This window comes from Vicugna pacos, chromosome 27 (genome assembly GCF_048564905.1).
Source record: "Vicugna pacos chromosome 27, VicPac4, whole genome shotgun sequence".
Classification (NCBI taxonomy): domain Eukaryota; kingdom Metazoa; phylum Chordata; class Mammalia; order Artiodactyla; family Camelidae; genus Vicugna; species Vicugna pacos.
The window spans coordinates 25,777,138-25,792,407 of record NC_133013.1 but is presented as its reverse complement, the minus strand read 5'-3'; the positions used below and the strand labels follow the sequence as shown (position 1 = coordinate 25,792,407).

General features: G+C 53.5%; 1 protein-coding gene across 12 annotated transcripts in view; it reads left to right on the top strand.

Moving 5' to 3' along the window:
- The window catches only part of CCDC33 (coiled-coil domain containing 33), a 91,924-nt gene that overhangs the window by 23,869 nt on the left and 52,785 nt on the right, over positions 1 to 15,270 (top strand). For all 12 annotated transcript variants that reach the window (XM_072951018.1, XM_072951017.1, XM_072951014.1 and 9 more), the window contains exons 4-10: positions 6 to 115; positions 1,027 to 1,143; positions 1,783 to 1,874; positions 3,216 to 3,336; positions 8,596 to 8,725; positions 9,384 to 9,517; positions 10,573 to 10,644. In XM_072951018.1, coding sequence (XP_072807119.1) covers positions 6 to 115; positions 1,027 to 1,143; positions 1,783 to 1,874; positions 3,216 to 3,336; positions 8,596 to 8,725; positions 9,384 to 9,517; positions 10,573 to 10,644 — 776 coding nt within the window. The remainder of the gene's footprint in view (positions 1 to 5; positions 116 to 1,026; positions 1,144 to 1,782; positions 1,875 to 3,215; positions 3,337 to 8,595; positions 8,726 to 9,383; positions 9,518 to 10,572; positions 10,645 to 15,270) is intronic.

Here is a 15,270-nt window from a genome sequence, read left to right as displayed (position 1 = left end):
TCTAGATGTGATCCTCAAAGTGGTAGACAATAATAAGAAAGAGGAGCTGTTGTCCTACCAAATCCCCATCAAATACTTGCGTGTCTTCCACCCCTACCATTTTGAGCTGGTGAAAGTGAGTCAGAGCCCTGGGCTCCGGGCCCATGGGGACCTGGGACAAGTAGGGGCAAGTGGGTGGGGACCACTTTGATGTCCCCAGCTGTTCCCTCAGAGCAACCCTGGGCATTCCATCCCTTTTCCCTCCTTCTATGTGCATTCCAGACCCCTCTGGTTGTTTAGAGTAAAGAACAATGTGAAGTTAGTTTGTGTGGGTTCCTAACCCAGGTCTGCTGCTTGCTAACTGTGTATCCAGAGGAAGCCACTTAATCCCCCAGGCCTCCATTCCTCATCAGCAATATTGAGACAACATCCCTCCTAGCATGGCCATTTGGAGGGTCAAGTGCAATGATAGGCATAAAGCACCTAGCAAGATGCCTGGCACATAGAAGGTGCTCATTTCAGAAGAGTTCCCCTCCTCCCTCCCTCTCCCAGGCCCTGGCACTGACTTTCTTTCCAAGTAACTCCTCAACAGTGGCCTCAGGGATCTTTACCTTCCCTAGGCTCTAAGAAAAGCCCCAAGCCCAGGGCCTCAGGATGAGGCACCAGTGGCAGGCAGGGAAGTGAAGGCCCAGAGAGCTTAGTGACTCACCTGGGAGACCCAGCACTTCAGCTATAATTCTGGGAGCATCAGCCAGACCTCCTGGCTCTCTGTCCACTTACAACCCAGACCTTGTTATCACATCTTTATAAAGAGAACAGACAGGCAGTGGTCCTTGTGAGGGTGATGAAATATTCAAATGGAAAAGGGAAGATTTATTATATTGATCTCCTTGGAAGGGCTCGCAGGGACCATGAGCTTTAATTATCAGCTCAGAGCCCCAACGGAGCAATGCCAAATGATTGTCTGCAAAGGGCTGGATTTATGGCTGGGGTCTGCCCCATAGTCACTCTCCTCCTTGTGTGTCTTCTTCCTCGACCCTGCCCCAGCCCACAGAGTCTGAGAAAGCTGATGAAGCCACTGGCAAGACCCAGCTCTACGCAACAGTCATTCGGAAGGGCAGCTTCATCCCCCGCTACATTGGCCACAACCACACAGCTCTGGAGGTGCTGGGACTGGGACCCTTAGGGGCGGGATGGGGTGGGAAGTGTGCCGGGAGATGTGGACTGGGGGCAGGCAGGCCAACACACGCAGGCTTTGGCTATCATGGTAAGAATTATGGAATACATTCCAAGACCAGTCGGGGTGGGCAGGGGAGTGACAATACCCAATTCATTTTTGAGAAGGCAGCTTTTGCCACTGTGTATCAGATTACCTGGGAAGGGAATGGACTTGGGGCAAGCGTAGAAGCAGAGGCCGGTAAGGGTCAGAGAAGTAAAAGGAACCATAGGAGTCACTGCTGGGGTGGATGGGGCCAGGGTGAGGGCTGAGAGGAGACTAAGTCCATTGGTGGACAGATGTGAGGACCAGGAGCCAGGTCAGGAGTTGATGGGATGGCAGGGAAGGTATGTGGGGACAGAATCAATGTCTTCTCCTGCTGCCAGTCCAATTTCTGGCCCAGGGCCCCAAGGAGGGCAGCCCTGAGCTTCTGTTCAAGAACCAAGTGAGGCAAAAGCAGGCGGGAGCAGGTGCAGAAGTGTGGATGCAGGGATGATCTCATGTTGGGGAAAAAGATGGTGGGGGTTGGCCGTGTCCCTGAGAAGACCCAAGGCCACCTGGCCTCACCTGCTTCCTCTCTTCCCCAGGTCTTTCTCCGGGGTGTCAACGAGCCCCTGGTCAACAACCATGGCCCCTTGGTGGTCATTGCCCGAGTGGTTCCCAACTACAAGGAGTTTCAGTGAGTGGAGCTCAGGCGGGTGTGGGTAGCAGGTGGGGGTGGAGGATAGGGAAGCAGGGATAGAAACCTTCCCTCCCTACAAGGCACTTCAGACTTCCCTACTAGGACTGAGGTCCCAGGAAGCTGCCATAGCTCTGGAAAGGGGCAGCTCAGACCCTTCCCAAGAGTAGATTGAAGTGGGGCTGGCCAGCATGTAGAGGAGAGGGGGTCCTCAGCCTTTCTAAACCTGCTTCCCCATCTCATGACTGCTGCATGCACAGGACCCCCTCCCACTCTAGTTCAGGACCAAGGCACCATCTGATGTTTGTCCCTAAAGGAGGCAGCCTTAGGATCACCTCAGAACTTCATGACCTTTAGCTCTGCCTGGGAGTCTGCTCCCTCACCCTCCCGGAGGTCTCCCTGGCCCCGGCCCCAGCTCCTCCCGGAGGTCTCCCTGGCCCCGGCCCCAGCTCATCCCCTTCCTCCCTGACCTCATTTGGGGTTTGGTGGATTCACAGTCCTCAGGAGAGGATGTAGGCTGTATGCCACCCAACGCAGGGAGTTCTGCAGTGAACATGTGCCCTCTGTTGACAGTACCATCTCCTGGTGGTCAGCTGTCTGCCTCTGTCACTTCCACTGTCTCTGATGGCCTGAGAGGGCTCCCTAGCTCATCTGTACCACCTGTTGAATTCTGATGACCTGTAACCCCTCCTAGCTGGTTGGGGAAATGAAGATGGCAGACACACCCCCAGCCCTCCTTTGAGCTCATGCCTGCATGCACACACACACCCACCCCACACCCTGAATCCTGCCTCTGCAGCCTCCATGCTCCCCAAGCCTAAGCCAGGATTCCCACCATGGGAGCGGATCATTGTGTTAAGTTCTCCAAAGATGAAGCAGGGATGCAAAGCCCATTTTAAAACTATGACAGCTTGGGAGGGTATAGCTCAGTGGTAAAGCACATGCTTAGCATGTACAAGGTCCTGGGTTCAATCCCCAGTACCTCCATTAAGAAATAAATAAATAAACCTAATTACTTCCCCTCAACATAAAAAAAAAAAATCTAAAGAAAAAGGACAGCTGAGGCACTCAGGTGTGGCCAAGGCCACAGTGAGTCATGGGGAAGGGAACCTGGGAGCTGCAGCCCATCTCCCAACCAAGATGAGTTTTCTCAACGAAGGACCAGGGTCCTCCACCTGTCCAGGTGTCCAGACCTGACTAAGTGAGCCACTGCAACCTTCCTCTCTCACATCAATCCAGAGCCCACGCGGGAGCCCTTGGCCGCCAGGCTTGGGCACAAAGCCAGCAGTGCTGGGCCCCCATTGCAACCCTGTGCTGACCCCTGTCTCCTTGCCTCCTCAGAGTCAACTGGGTAAAGCAGGACCCGGCCTCCCTGGGGCTGCCCATCACCCCACTCGCCTTCCCTAGCCCGTCTGTGATGAACTTCGATGTTCCTCAGGTCAGCCAGAATGGGTTCCCTCAGGTATGCGCTTCCCTCCTTCGCCCTCTCACTGGCTCATACCTCTAGTAACTCACCCACTGTTCATTCACTCACTCACTCAGCCAGCCAGCCAATCAGCTGTTCACCTGACTATTGAGAAAGAGTGGGCTGAATCCCACCCTGTACCCGGGGCCAAGCCCTGTCTGTGCTGTGGAGAAAGAAGCTACCCTCAGGGAGCTCTCGGTCTGGTGAAAACAGGAGTCACACACAGAAAAGGTTAACTATCAACACAAGATAATGTATAATGAATAATAAACCAGAGGGATGGTCAGAGTCGTGAAAATCAGAGGAGAGAAGGCACAAAAGGAAAAATATTGTATGATTCCACTTAACATGTGGTACGTAGAGTAGGCAGATTCATAGAGACAGAAAGTAGAATGGTGGTTGCCAGGGACTGGAGGTGAGGAGAGAATGGGGAGTTAGTATTATTTAATGGGTACAGAGTTTCTGTTTGGGATAATGAAAAGTTCTGGAAATAGATGGTAGTGATGGCTACACAACATTGTGTATGTACTTAATGCCAATAAATTATACACTTAAAAATGGCTAAAATGATAAAAAAATTTATGTATATTTTACTACAATAAAATAATTTTTTTTAATCAGAGGTGACAGGGATGGGAAGCCTGGATGATTAGGGCAGCCGTCCAGACATAGGACCCTTGAGTTTTCAATAGGGGAGGGTTGGTGCAGGGCAATTGAGAACAAGAGCACAGGCATGGAGATGGGGTGCACGGGGCGTGAGACACGTCAGGGTTGGGGAGGACGGTGTGGGTTGAGTTATGTTGGGGAGGGGTATGCAGAGCGTGGCTGGGTCCAGGGAAATGGCCTCACTGATCTCTCCCCATAGTCTACACTTCAATGGGAGCTTGCCCCACAGTATGGTCCCAACATTCCTAGGGGTCTTGAAGAAGACAGGAGTGCCTGGGAAGTTCCTTCTGTTGTCTGCCAGCCAGTGTTCATGTCTGGCATGGCAAATATAGAATGAGGTACCCCTTCAGAGCCCCAGCCTTCAATTAAAGGCAAAGACGTTTGAAGAAGGCCTAGACACGAACAAGAGTGATGGTGGTGAAGAGGGGTGGGACAAAGGGGGACTCTGGGGACAGAGGCTTCAAACCCAAACCAATCCTCGGCCTGATTTCCCCAGAGCCATCTCACACATGGCCCTGCATTTGCCTGGAAAATTATGAACCAATCAGCAGGCTGTCCCGAGGGGAAGGAGATGCTGGCTGATTTAATGAGTGAGTTCCCTCCCTACCCGGGGGCCTCTCTGGCTGCCTTTGCTGCCTAACTAGTCTGGGTAGGGGAGGTGCCCCCAGTGCCTACTGCATGTGCGGGACTCAAGGCTAGAGGTCCCAGGATGGCAGGACACTTGTTGAAGGTCACCCAGCACCCTGAGAATCGGGCCAGGTTGAGTACTGGGCCAGATGTACCCAGGTGCCAGCAGCGACAGGACACGGGCAGGCTTCTGTGGCACAGTGGGGGGATGGCAGGAGTAAGCAGGGCCCTACCTGGAAGGGGCAGCAGTCTGCAGCTCACACAGACCCCCGCCCTGTCCCCTCTCTGAGCATCAGTCCCCTCATCTCAGTTGAGGGGATGGGCGTTGGACTTAGGCAATTTCTAGGACTTGCCTCTCTGACATCTTGGGGTACTGTGATGTCCCACCAATTGCCCACCATGCCAAAACACCATGGGCAAGGATTTGAGTGCCTGACAGACCTGGATCTGACCCCTCTTCTGTGACTTATTGGCTGTATGACCTTTGGCAAGTATCTTAATTTCTCCAATTCCTGACTCCTACCTTATCAGGCTGTTAGGAGAACTTACTGGGATAACCTGTGCAAAACATCCAAGCCCAGAGTGGAAGCTACATGGATTCAGACCCTTTCAGAGCTGCCCCTCCCCCAGTGCCGTTGTCCCCTCTGAGGCCAGCCTCTCCATGCTCTTGTTACATTTGGCTACAAGCAATAAACCCCAACTCACATCCACTTAAACTTAAGGCTATTTATTGTTGCTCATCACAAGTGGACCCCATGTAGGATGCTGCCAGAATTGGTTGATTCATGGGCTCAGCAGCATCCTCAAGGACTCAGGATCTTTCCAGCACCCCTGGATTGCTATCTTCAGCTGGCTAACAGCTCATGGGGACAAAATGTTCCCTGCACTCCGTCCAGACATGACCAAGACCAGAGGGAAAAAGAACCTCCCCTTCCCACAACTGATTTTTATGAAGAACTGGAAACTCTCCCTCCAGGGGCCCCTCAGCAGACCGCCCCCTCCATCTTATTGGCTGGAGCTGGGTCACATCCACTCTCTCAGCCAATCACTGAAAAGGGATGTGGCATATCACCCTGCCAGTAGCAAGTGCAAACAGGTGTAGAGAACAGTCACCTGGACCAAAGCAGATTCCTGGCCAGGAGGAAGGGAGGGGAGTGGTTGAGGGTAGATGGCCCTTTGTATCTGTTTAACTCCTCTTGGAGCCAGGTGATGATGGCGAAACCTGAGCTCTGATGACTTAAGGGACAGCTGGGCCGCTGGGCTTGACCTGGCCCAGCCTGTGGGACCCAGCATAGGGTGTCTGTATGTCCTATCCCCGTGGGAGACAATGCCCTCCAGAGGGCTCTCCCCATGTGCCCTGCTGCACCCCAAGGCCACTAGCATGGAGAAGCCCCCAGTCAGTATTTGTTCAGCTCAGTTTAATTGAACTTTTACCTTCGCAGCAAAATAGCCACTGTCTTCTTCAACCCTCACATCAGCCTTTCAAAGAATGGAGCCTAAGATGTTTTCTCACTGGGCAATGACAAAACCAGGTTCCAGAGAGAGAAAGGGACTTGCTGAAGGTCACACAGCAAAGAAGAGGCAGACCTGGGCCCAGAGCCAAGGTGTTCTAGCCACCCAGCATCATCTGGCCCTGCAGCTACTCTTCCCAGGATGGCCACCACTGTGTCCGGGCAGAGCAGGCAGCTGCAGCCGTGGGTGTGGGTGTGGTGGGCCCCCGGGGAATGAGAGGAGGGACCAGAGGCCCCTTTAATGAAGGCCCTGTCCCCAGGGAAGGCAGGTCTACCTCAGTGGCTGGGGGTTAATGGCTTTGCTGAAGATCACAGCTGAAGGTTAATCACATTCCTTAATTCTACAGCCTGCCAGGGCTCTCCCATTAGCATCTGTGGGGAATGGCTTCCCCACTCACCGTGCCCCTCCCCACCCCAACCCCCACATGCCACTGGCACCTTCACCAGGTTCCTGGCATCAGACTCTGAAGGTGGCTTAACCTTGATTTCTGGCCTCACCCCACCCACACATGAGAGAGGGTGACCCTCCTTCTCCAATTCTAGGTCTGAAGGGACCTTTCCTGGGGGACTCATCTGGGAAGCCATTCAGGGAAGGAGCTGTCCTTCCTCAGCAGGCAGACACCACTTCTTGCTTTATAGGCTCCATTTAGACACATTAATAGGCCCTAGAGAGGACAGCTAGCTTCCATTAAACACCCCTTTTCCTGGGTGGGAGCAAGGGGTGGGGCAGAGGGGGCTGTCACAGCTCCGCCCTGGTGTTTGGCAGATGATCTAGGCCATGCGAATGCCCCTTAGGGACTCAGGAGAGTGAGGTGGCTGTGGGATGGGCATGGCTTGGGGATAAATCCTGAAAGGCCACTCCCAGGCACCACAGAACCCAGAGCAGCTTCTCTGGCCTGGCCTGGTGGCCAAATGGCTGTCCCTGAGCTGCCACCAGTGCCTGCTCTCAGGAACACTCTCATCATTCCAGTCCCTGTCCCTGTGTTCAGGGCCCCTGGCCCCAGGCCCCAAAGTGACTGCAGTTCTTCTCCCCAGGGGCAGAGGCAGACACAGCTGAGCCTCAGACTGGGCCTGGGAGACCAGGAGCAGACACATTAGTGTGACAGGCGTCAGGGCCCCACGGCTGGGGGAGTGGACCCACACTGATACTTTGCGCTCCTGCATCAATAACTTCTGGAGCCGGCGGTGCATTTGTGCTGACCTTTTCGAGTGATGACTGATTCCCGCAGGGGAGCAGGAGGTGGGAGCGGCTGCTACTGCTGCTGACAGCCCCTGGCTGGGGGCAGAGGCAAGCAACCACTTGGAGAGTCTGCGCCAGTGACCTTTACCCCTCCCTGTGTTGGGGCTGTGCAGGGCTGCCTGCTGGGTGTGACAGGCTGACGCCCCTGTGTCCCATCCCTCACTTGCCACCTTCCAGCTTCACAGACGCTGGGCCTCCTTCCCCTGGGGTCCCTCCTCATTCCAGGTGTCCACACATGCCAGGCTCCATGCCACCTCCACATGTTTAGTTAGGCTGTTTTCCCACCCAGAGTAACATCCTCCCTCCCTTCAGCCTGCCAGATCTTCCCTCAGAGGCTTCCTCTGGTCCTGTTTCCTTCAAGATGACTTTCTGATCACCCGTGGGAAAGTCTGGGATGTCTCGTACAGCCCCTTGTGTGGGGGCTATAGTTAACGCTGTCTTGTTTCATTGTTTAAGTATTACCTGCATGTGTGCCCCAGCTGCTGGCTTAGCAGACCATCAAGTCCGCCAGATGCCCTATGGGAGACCTGCCGTGGCCTCTGTGAGGGTTTCAGAGGGGAGAGGGGCTGGTGACAAGGGTAGAGGTCATGTCTAATTTGGTATCTGTGTCACCACCAGCCATGGATGTAAACACTGGTGCAGCTCTTGAAGAAAACAGTTTACCAATGATGAATCAGGTGCCTTAAAATATGCACATCCTTTAACTCAGCAGTTCCATTTTGGGTACTTGTATCAAAGAAATAATTTGAGATACAAAGATACGTGTCAAGGAACATTCAGTGCAATGTTATCATAGAAGCAAATGGGAGGGGAGAAACCAGGGCACTTGGACATGACAGAACATCCTGCAGCTACTAAAACTGGGGAATTATGTTACTTAGGGCTCTGGATATGCTTAGGTTTTAATGGTAAATGGAAAAAGCAGGACGTTAGGATGACAGTTATATACAAAATAGGTGTAAGGGAAAAACTGGAAAGAAACACACAGTCTTAGGAACGGTTGTCTTCAGTTTAGGAATTTAGGTGGGTCTTTTTTTTTCATCTTTCTACTTTTCTGTATTTTTCCAAAATTTATTCATTAAACGTGTGCTGCTTTTGTAATTGGGACAAACATCTGTGACATAGATCGACATGCACACAACCAAATATCTGACATCCCTTCGTTTGGGAGAAGCTGTGGCCTCACCACCTGTTCCCACCTTCCTCCCTCAGCTGTCCGAGCCTGGGGGGCCCCCAGAGCTGCCCCTGTGGAATCAGTCCTTCCTCTTCCAAGGCCGAGACGGAGCCACCAGCTTCTCAGAGGACACAGCCCTGGTGCTGGAGTACTATTCCTCGTCTACAAGTAAGTGACCCCTGTTGCCCCGCCAGGGCAGCCACGTACCAGGACGTGTGTATGAAAGGGTGTTAAGACCATCCTCCCTCTGCCTCCTGTGGGGATGGGTGAAGGGGTCCTGGTTCCAAGGCAGCCTCCCTGTGCATGTAGACAGGTTGGGGAGGGCCTGGCAGGCTTTCTTGTCCAAATGGCAACACTAAGGCACTGGTCAGGACGCGCGGGCCGTATTCCCACACGAGACCCATGCATTTTATTGCACCACCGCCCCCTCCCCATGAACCTATCAGTGAGGAGGGAGGGGGTGAGCTCAGAGCTCACAGTCTTGGGGGGAACCAGGATTCGGAGGCCAGCTGATCCACAGTCTTAATTCCATACCATAAGAGTGAAGCCCCCGAAGGGCAGAGACGAGGGAGATCTATATAAATACCCAGAGACACAGAATCTGTTTAAAGTTAGGCTTGAACTCAGGAAGCCCTGAAGAGCAGAGGAGGAGGAGGAGATTTGTGGAAGGAAACGCCAAGAGGCAGGAAACAGGTGGGAGGTGAGGGATGGGAGAATTAGATGTCAGGTACCAAAGGATAGGCCCCGGTGGGGCTTCAGATGCTGGGATCCAAGAAGCCTGGGCTGGAGGCTTTGGTGGGAGCCCCAGCTGGTCCTCCCCCTACAGTGAAAGGCAGTGAGCCATGGACCCTCAACAAGCCCCTGGGCATCTCCGTGTTGCCACTAAAGAGCCGTCTGTACCGCAAGATCCTCACAGGGAAAGGCCTGAATGGGCTGCGCGTGGAGAAGCTCCCCATCACCGTGAGTCCCCCATACCCCCAGACAAGGCCCATGGCAGGTCCTCCTGGTTCCACCTGTCTCCAACCTGCTTCACCAACAGAGGAGAATCTGGCTTCTCCAGCAGCTTCCACCAGGGCCCCCACCAGGGCATCTGACCACTGTCAGGTGTGAGGAGTACCCCTAACACGAAACATCAGTCTTGCCCCTGGGCTTGTGATGAAATTGCCCCCAAGCAACTGGGGGAGGAGCAAAGGGGGCCCTGTAGGATAGCAGCAAGAGTCCAGACGTGTAACCAGCCAGACCTGGGTCCAAGTCCTGACTTGCCCTAGTCCTCACAGTAGAACCTGGGGCAAGATACTTAACCTCGCTGAACCTTAGAGCACCCATCTCTAAAATGGGAACAGACAACATGCTGTACACGGTCTCTCTGTATAGCAAGAGAGTCTAGAATCAGACTGTCTGTTTCTGCCACTTTGATGTGCTCATTGTCTGGTCCACACTCCCTACTCTCTAAGAATGCAAGCTTTATGAAGACAGGGCCTTTTTCTCTTCTTCGTCAGTGTAAGATCCCTAAAAATTACTTGGTCTCAGTGCCTTAGTTTCCCTGTCTATAAAATGGGTTCATAGCAATAGTACTTTTCTCATAGGGCTGCTATGAGATTGGTGGGGGGAATACCTAAAAAGCACTTAGAGCAGAATCAGTTCTCAGTAAGAATTAATACATTATTATCAGCATTGTCTATTTCTATGCCACCTTTTTCCCTAAAACACATCTGTCCATGCTGACATAACAGACCTCAACAAATTGGAGTTTCCCCCGTCTGCTCGGAGGCAGGTCTGGAGGAGCCAGCCAGGTCTCCAGTGGGGGTGGGAAGGGTAGTACAGAAGCAGTGAGGGCGAGCAGAGGCAGGAGACCAGCTACCGCCTCCCTCCCCCTCCGCAGGCACAGCCTCTAGCCGGCACCTCTAGCAGGCACGGTTTCAGATTCCCCAGGAAGGGGAATCTGAAACCGTGGGCACAGCAGAGGCAGAAGCTGCCTTGGCCAGTGTGGCTGACTGCCCCCTTCTCCTCCCCAGCACACCAAGCTGAAAACCATAAACGGTGAGGCCCCCACGGTAGACCTCTCCTTCCAGCTGCTTTCCTCCGAGGTAAGGCCACGGGTCAGGGGAAGGTCAGGGGAGGGTCAGGGCCTGGCAGCCGTGTGCCAGCTCTTGTAGCCCCTCAGTGGGTTCCAAACTCTTTCACAATTGTTGGCCTTGTTCAGGGGCCCAGGCCAGGGGCTTTTGGAAGGAGGGGGTGCTGTTTTGGATGGAAATGTCTGAGGGTGATTTAAGGCTCCAGAAAACCAGAGGGGAAGCTGCGACCGGGAAGAGCAGAGGGCCACTCGGCCCTGGGAATTGCCTCTACCTCAACCCAGACCAAGCCTGGCTCGCTGGGGTCAAGGTTCTCCAGGGGTGAACTAGCATCTCGGCTTCTGTTGCTGCATAACAGACCACCACAAACTTAGTGGCTTAAAACTGCCCCGATTTATGAGCTCACACTTCTGTAGGCAGGCAACCCAACACAGCAAGGCTGAAGCCAGGACACGGGCAGGTTCCTGTTCCTACCTGGAGGCCCTGGGGAAGGGTGTGCTTCCGGGCTACTTAGGTTGTCATCAGAATCCAGTCCCCTGCAGTTGCAGGACTGAGGTTCCTGTTTCCTTGCTGGCTGTCAGCCGGAGGGCCTCTCAGCTCCTGAAGGGCGCCCACGTTCCTTCTCACAATGCCTCCTCCATCTTTAAGCCAGAAGGCAAGTCACATCCCCCTCACACTTCAAAGCTCTCTGACTTCCTCCTCTGTCAGCAGCCAGAGAAAACTCTCTGCTTTTGAAGTGGCTCTTGTGATTAGGTCAGGCCCACTCTGATAATGTCCCCATCTTAAGGTCAGCTGTGCCAGGTAACATCATCACAAGAGTGATAGCTCATCATATTCATAGGTTTCAGGAATTAGGGTGTGGAATCTTAGAAGCTCATTTTTGGAATCCTCCCCTCCACAGCTGAGTTGACCCACGTAGAAAGGCCCCAGGGGCTGAGCCCTGCCTGAAGGGGGTATGTCTTCCTTTAGCAGCTGTACCTGGGCTCTGCGTCTGGCGTGCACCCGGCTCATTTGGCTCTAGTGCACCTGACTTTTTTCTCTGTGGTGCTGAGACAGGCATAAATCTGGGATTTGGGTGCTTTAGGACCGTGAACTCTGGAAATGCTCGCAGGGGCTGATGTCTGGATCAGCCCACTCCTGCTAGCTTCTCATGCCAGGAAAAATAGCCACCAGCTCTGGGGTTAATACTTGCCCTTGGCCTTGTGACCTTACCCATGAAGAACACAGGGAGTTCCTTGACGGAGGGTCTGAGAGGGTCTATCTGGGAAGGTACCAGCCCACAAGTGTCTCCCCACAAGGCCTCTGATGAATACTTAAAACCTTCCATTAGCACCCCCTGGTGTGGAATGTTCTGCATTGCCCTCTAGGGAGTTGTCTGATTCTTGATGAGAGTTTGCTAGGTATAACCTGACATCGACACCTCCCACCCCGCCACCACCAAACCAGGCACAGGATGGAGGAGTTACTGAGAGAGGAGGACACAGAAGCAACAAAAGACCCCAAGAAAGGGAAAGCAGGGTCCTTGGAGAAAAATGTCCCAGATGTTCCAGATTGGAGCCCAACCCTCCACAAATCTTCTCAGGGTCTAGAGTCTGCCAGTGGCCACTTCCTCACCTCCCCCTGCCCCTTCACTGGGGCACATGTGTCCTCAGAACTGAAAGCGTCAAGTGTCACTGGTCAGGGCGCTGAGGGACCCAGGCAGGCAACAGGCAGGTGGGCAGGACACTTCCCCAGTTGCCCAGGGGCTGGCCACAAAGGTCTCAATGATGAATTATTCACTGGAGCTGTGCTAAGTGCAGAATTAATCCCTTTCCTTCCAGCTGGCGGCCTCACTAAATTATCCCTCCAAGTCATGCGGGAAAATGCTGCCGAATTCATTTAGCTGCTGAGTGTTTTGATCTGGGCCTTGTGATTTTAGCTTCCCCTTCCCCCAGTCCCCTCCCCCTGGAGGCGGTTAAAAAAACCTTTCAGTAATGGATTTCCAAGAAGAAAGGAAAAGAAAGGGGATCAAGATTGGGTATGTGCCAGGAAAACAGTACTAGAGGAAATTCAAATTCTGCAGCCAAGGATTCATACACACAATTAGTTCTTCACGTCCACACTCTCACATGATCGCGTGTACCCACACATGGACAAGCACATACGCACCGACATCCACACACACACGCTCAACCCCGTCTGCAAGAGTGCACACATTTAACGCATAAATACATGCTCACACACGCGTGCAAACTGACACACAGACGTTTTCACACTCCCGCTGGCACTCACGGAAGCAAAATCTTTTTGTGGTTAAACTGTTTCTTGGTGAAACTATTTGAGAATTGGCCAATAACTGACTCGCTTTGATTCTAGAATCTTGAAGTCCAGTTTGGGGGTCTGAGTATGAAGAGCTAATGTGGATGGACTTGGTATAAGGTTCTTGCAGCCATGGCACATGTTCTTTCATTCTTTTATCCACATGTATTTGATGAGGACTAGAATTCGGCTGCCCTTGCAGATTGCAGTGAGCAGAGGGAGGGGCCGGCAGCCGTGGAGCCCATCTGCCTTGAATTCACCCTCCTTTGGTGCAGACGGGGCTCGCTGCCAGTGTCTGAGCCCCTTTGGCATCCTCCTCCCTAAGGGACGGTGGGAGAGTGTTGATGAGCAGGTCAGATGACGCTGCGGCTAAGTCTAAAGGGCGTGTCCCTGGCCCCTTTCCTCGCCGTTGCCGTCGCTGTAATACCACCACTGTTCTCCGAGCAACTGCAGGTCTTCGCTGGGGTTTAGGGATCTTACGCTGACGAAGAGGAGAAAAGGCCCTGTCTTCATAAAGCTTGCATTCTCAGAGAGCAGGGAGTGTGGACCGGACAATGAGCACATCAATTCATGAGCAAATAACAGCGCATGATACAAGGCCTGATGAAACCCAGGCGGGGTGCTGTGATGGGGACGGCTCCGACAGGCTCTCCGGATTTGATGTGCCATCTGAGTAGGGTTACCAGTCAAGCTGCTGCAACAAAGAGACCGGGTTCCTTCCATCTCATTGTTCCACCTAAGGTGTTGTCCACCAATTTCTGGTGGAAAGTACCTGGCCTTCATCTCTGTATTACAGCCTGTGGGAAGGCATGGCAGACCTGGGACAAGAACCGCTGAGTCTTCCACTGTTTGAATCAAACACTGCTCAGAGCTCCATGAGCTGCCTCCTGAAGCCTGGAGAGTCCTGAGGACACTCTATCTGCAGGGGGGCTTATGATAATGCCTCTCGGGGGCCCTCATCCACCTGGCTAACAACTCCATCTTAGGGGCAACTCCTTGTGCATGGTCAGCTGTGCTGCGGAGAGGCAGTGCTTCAGGACAAACGAATATGCGTGTCCTATTTGGGTACCAACCACTTGAGGACACAGCCTCTTTCCTGAGAGCTGCCGTGTCTTGGAGGCTTGGGCACAGACCACCCTGGTTAGCTGACATTTTGGTGAGCACAGTCTCCCCACACCCACTGCTTCCACGTCACCCATTCTCAGAGCTCTAGGAGCAAGAATACTGTGGAATTTCCATATAGGCAGAGACCACAGAGGTGTCTCTCAACAGCCCACCCTGGATAGGAATCTCCTTGACATTCACCACGGGTGGTCATCCCGGCCCCTCCTTTTGCCCTGCCATCAGGGGGCTCACTACCTCCAGAAGCAGCCCATCCCATGGCTCAGTGGCTACAGCTGAGAGAAACCCTCACCCCACATTGAGCCCACCCTGCCTTCAGGGGCCCTCCCGCTGCCCCAGGCTCCTGGCTCTGCCCTCTGGGGCTGTGGTGCAACCCCAGCGAGCCTCCTCCCAAGCCATCCAGTGCCGCAGGCAGACTAGCCAACGAAGCCGGCCAAGCCTGCGGTCTCAGTGAATGGCAAGAGGGAATGGTCTCCGGTTTGGGATGTGCTTAAAGCAGGTTCTGCTGGTGATGGGTTAAGTTTTTTCCCTCTGAAGGGACTTCTCTGTGGACACATGGTGCTTAGAGTGATCTGCCTTAAGTTGGAGTTGTTGTGTAGAGTAGATGTATAACTACACACAGATACACAAAAGCTAGAAAAGCATGGACGCCTGCATATACTTAGAAAACTTCCCTTTAGTGCTTGTTCAGTGGGGGTTCACCTTGGAGGTCCACTGGGCTCTGAGAGTCCATGAGCCTGCGGTACTCCACATTACGAATAAACCTTTGGTCTCCTCCATCCCCTCTCTGATCTTGTCCTCTTCTCTTTGAAGAGTGCGATCTGGTCCCCTGGGAGTCAGTGCTTCTCCAGGCTAAGCAGTCTATCTCTTTTAATGAACAGGTTTCAAGATCCCACAGCATCCTGGGTGCCCTCCAGCTTGCAGACAGCCTCTTTGAAGTGAGGCTCCCAGCTGACCAGGTTTCCCAGGCTGACTGTGTGGACTGAACCCTGGCACACACACAGTAGGTGCTCACTGTGTCAGCTGCCACCTCCTTGTCTGGAGATGTACTTCTCCATGAGGTGAGACAAGTCCATGTTGCCATCTGGGTGTTTGGCAAAAGGTCCCCTCTTGGGGCTGGAATTTGGGATCCAGAGTCTTGCCCAGGCAGGGCTCCAGGTCACCAGGAAGAGGTAGGGCCTCTCAGATGGGTGGCCACCCCTCCTTAATTCACAGCCCTGG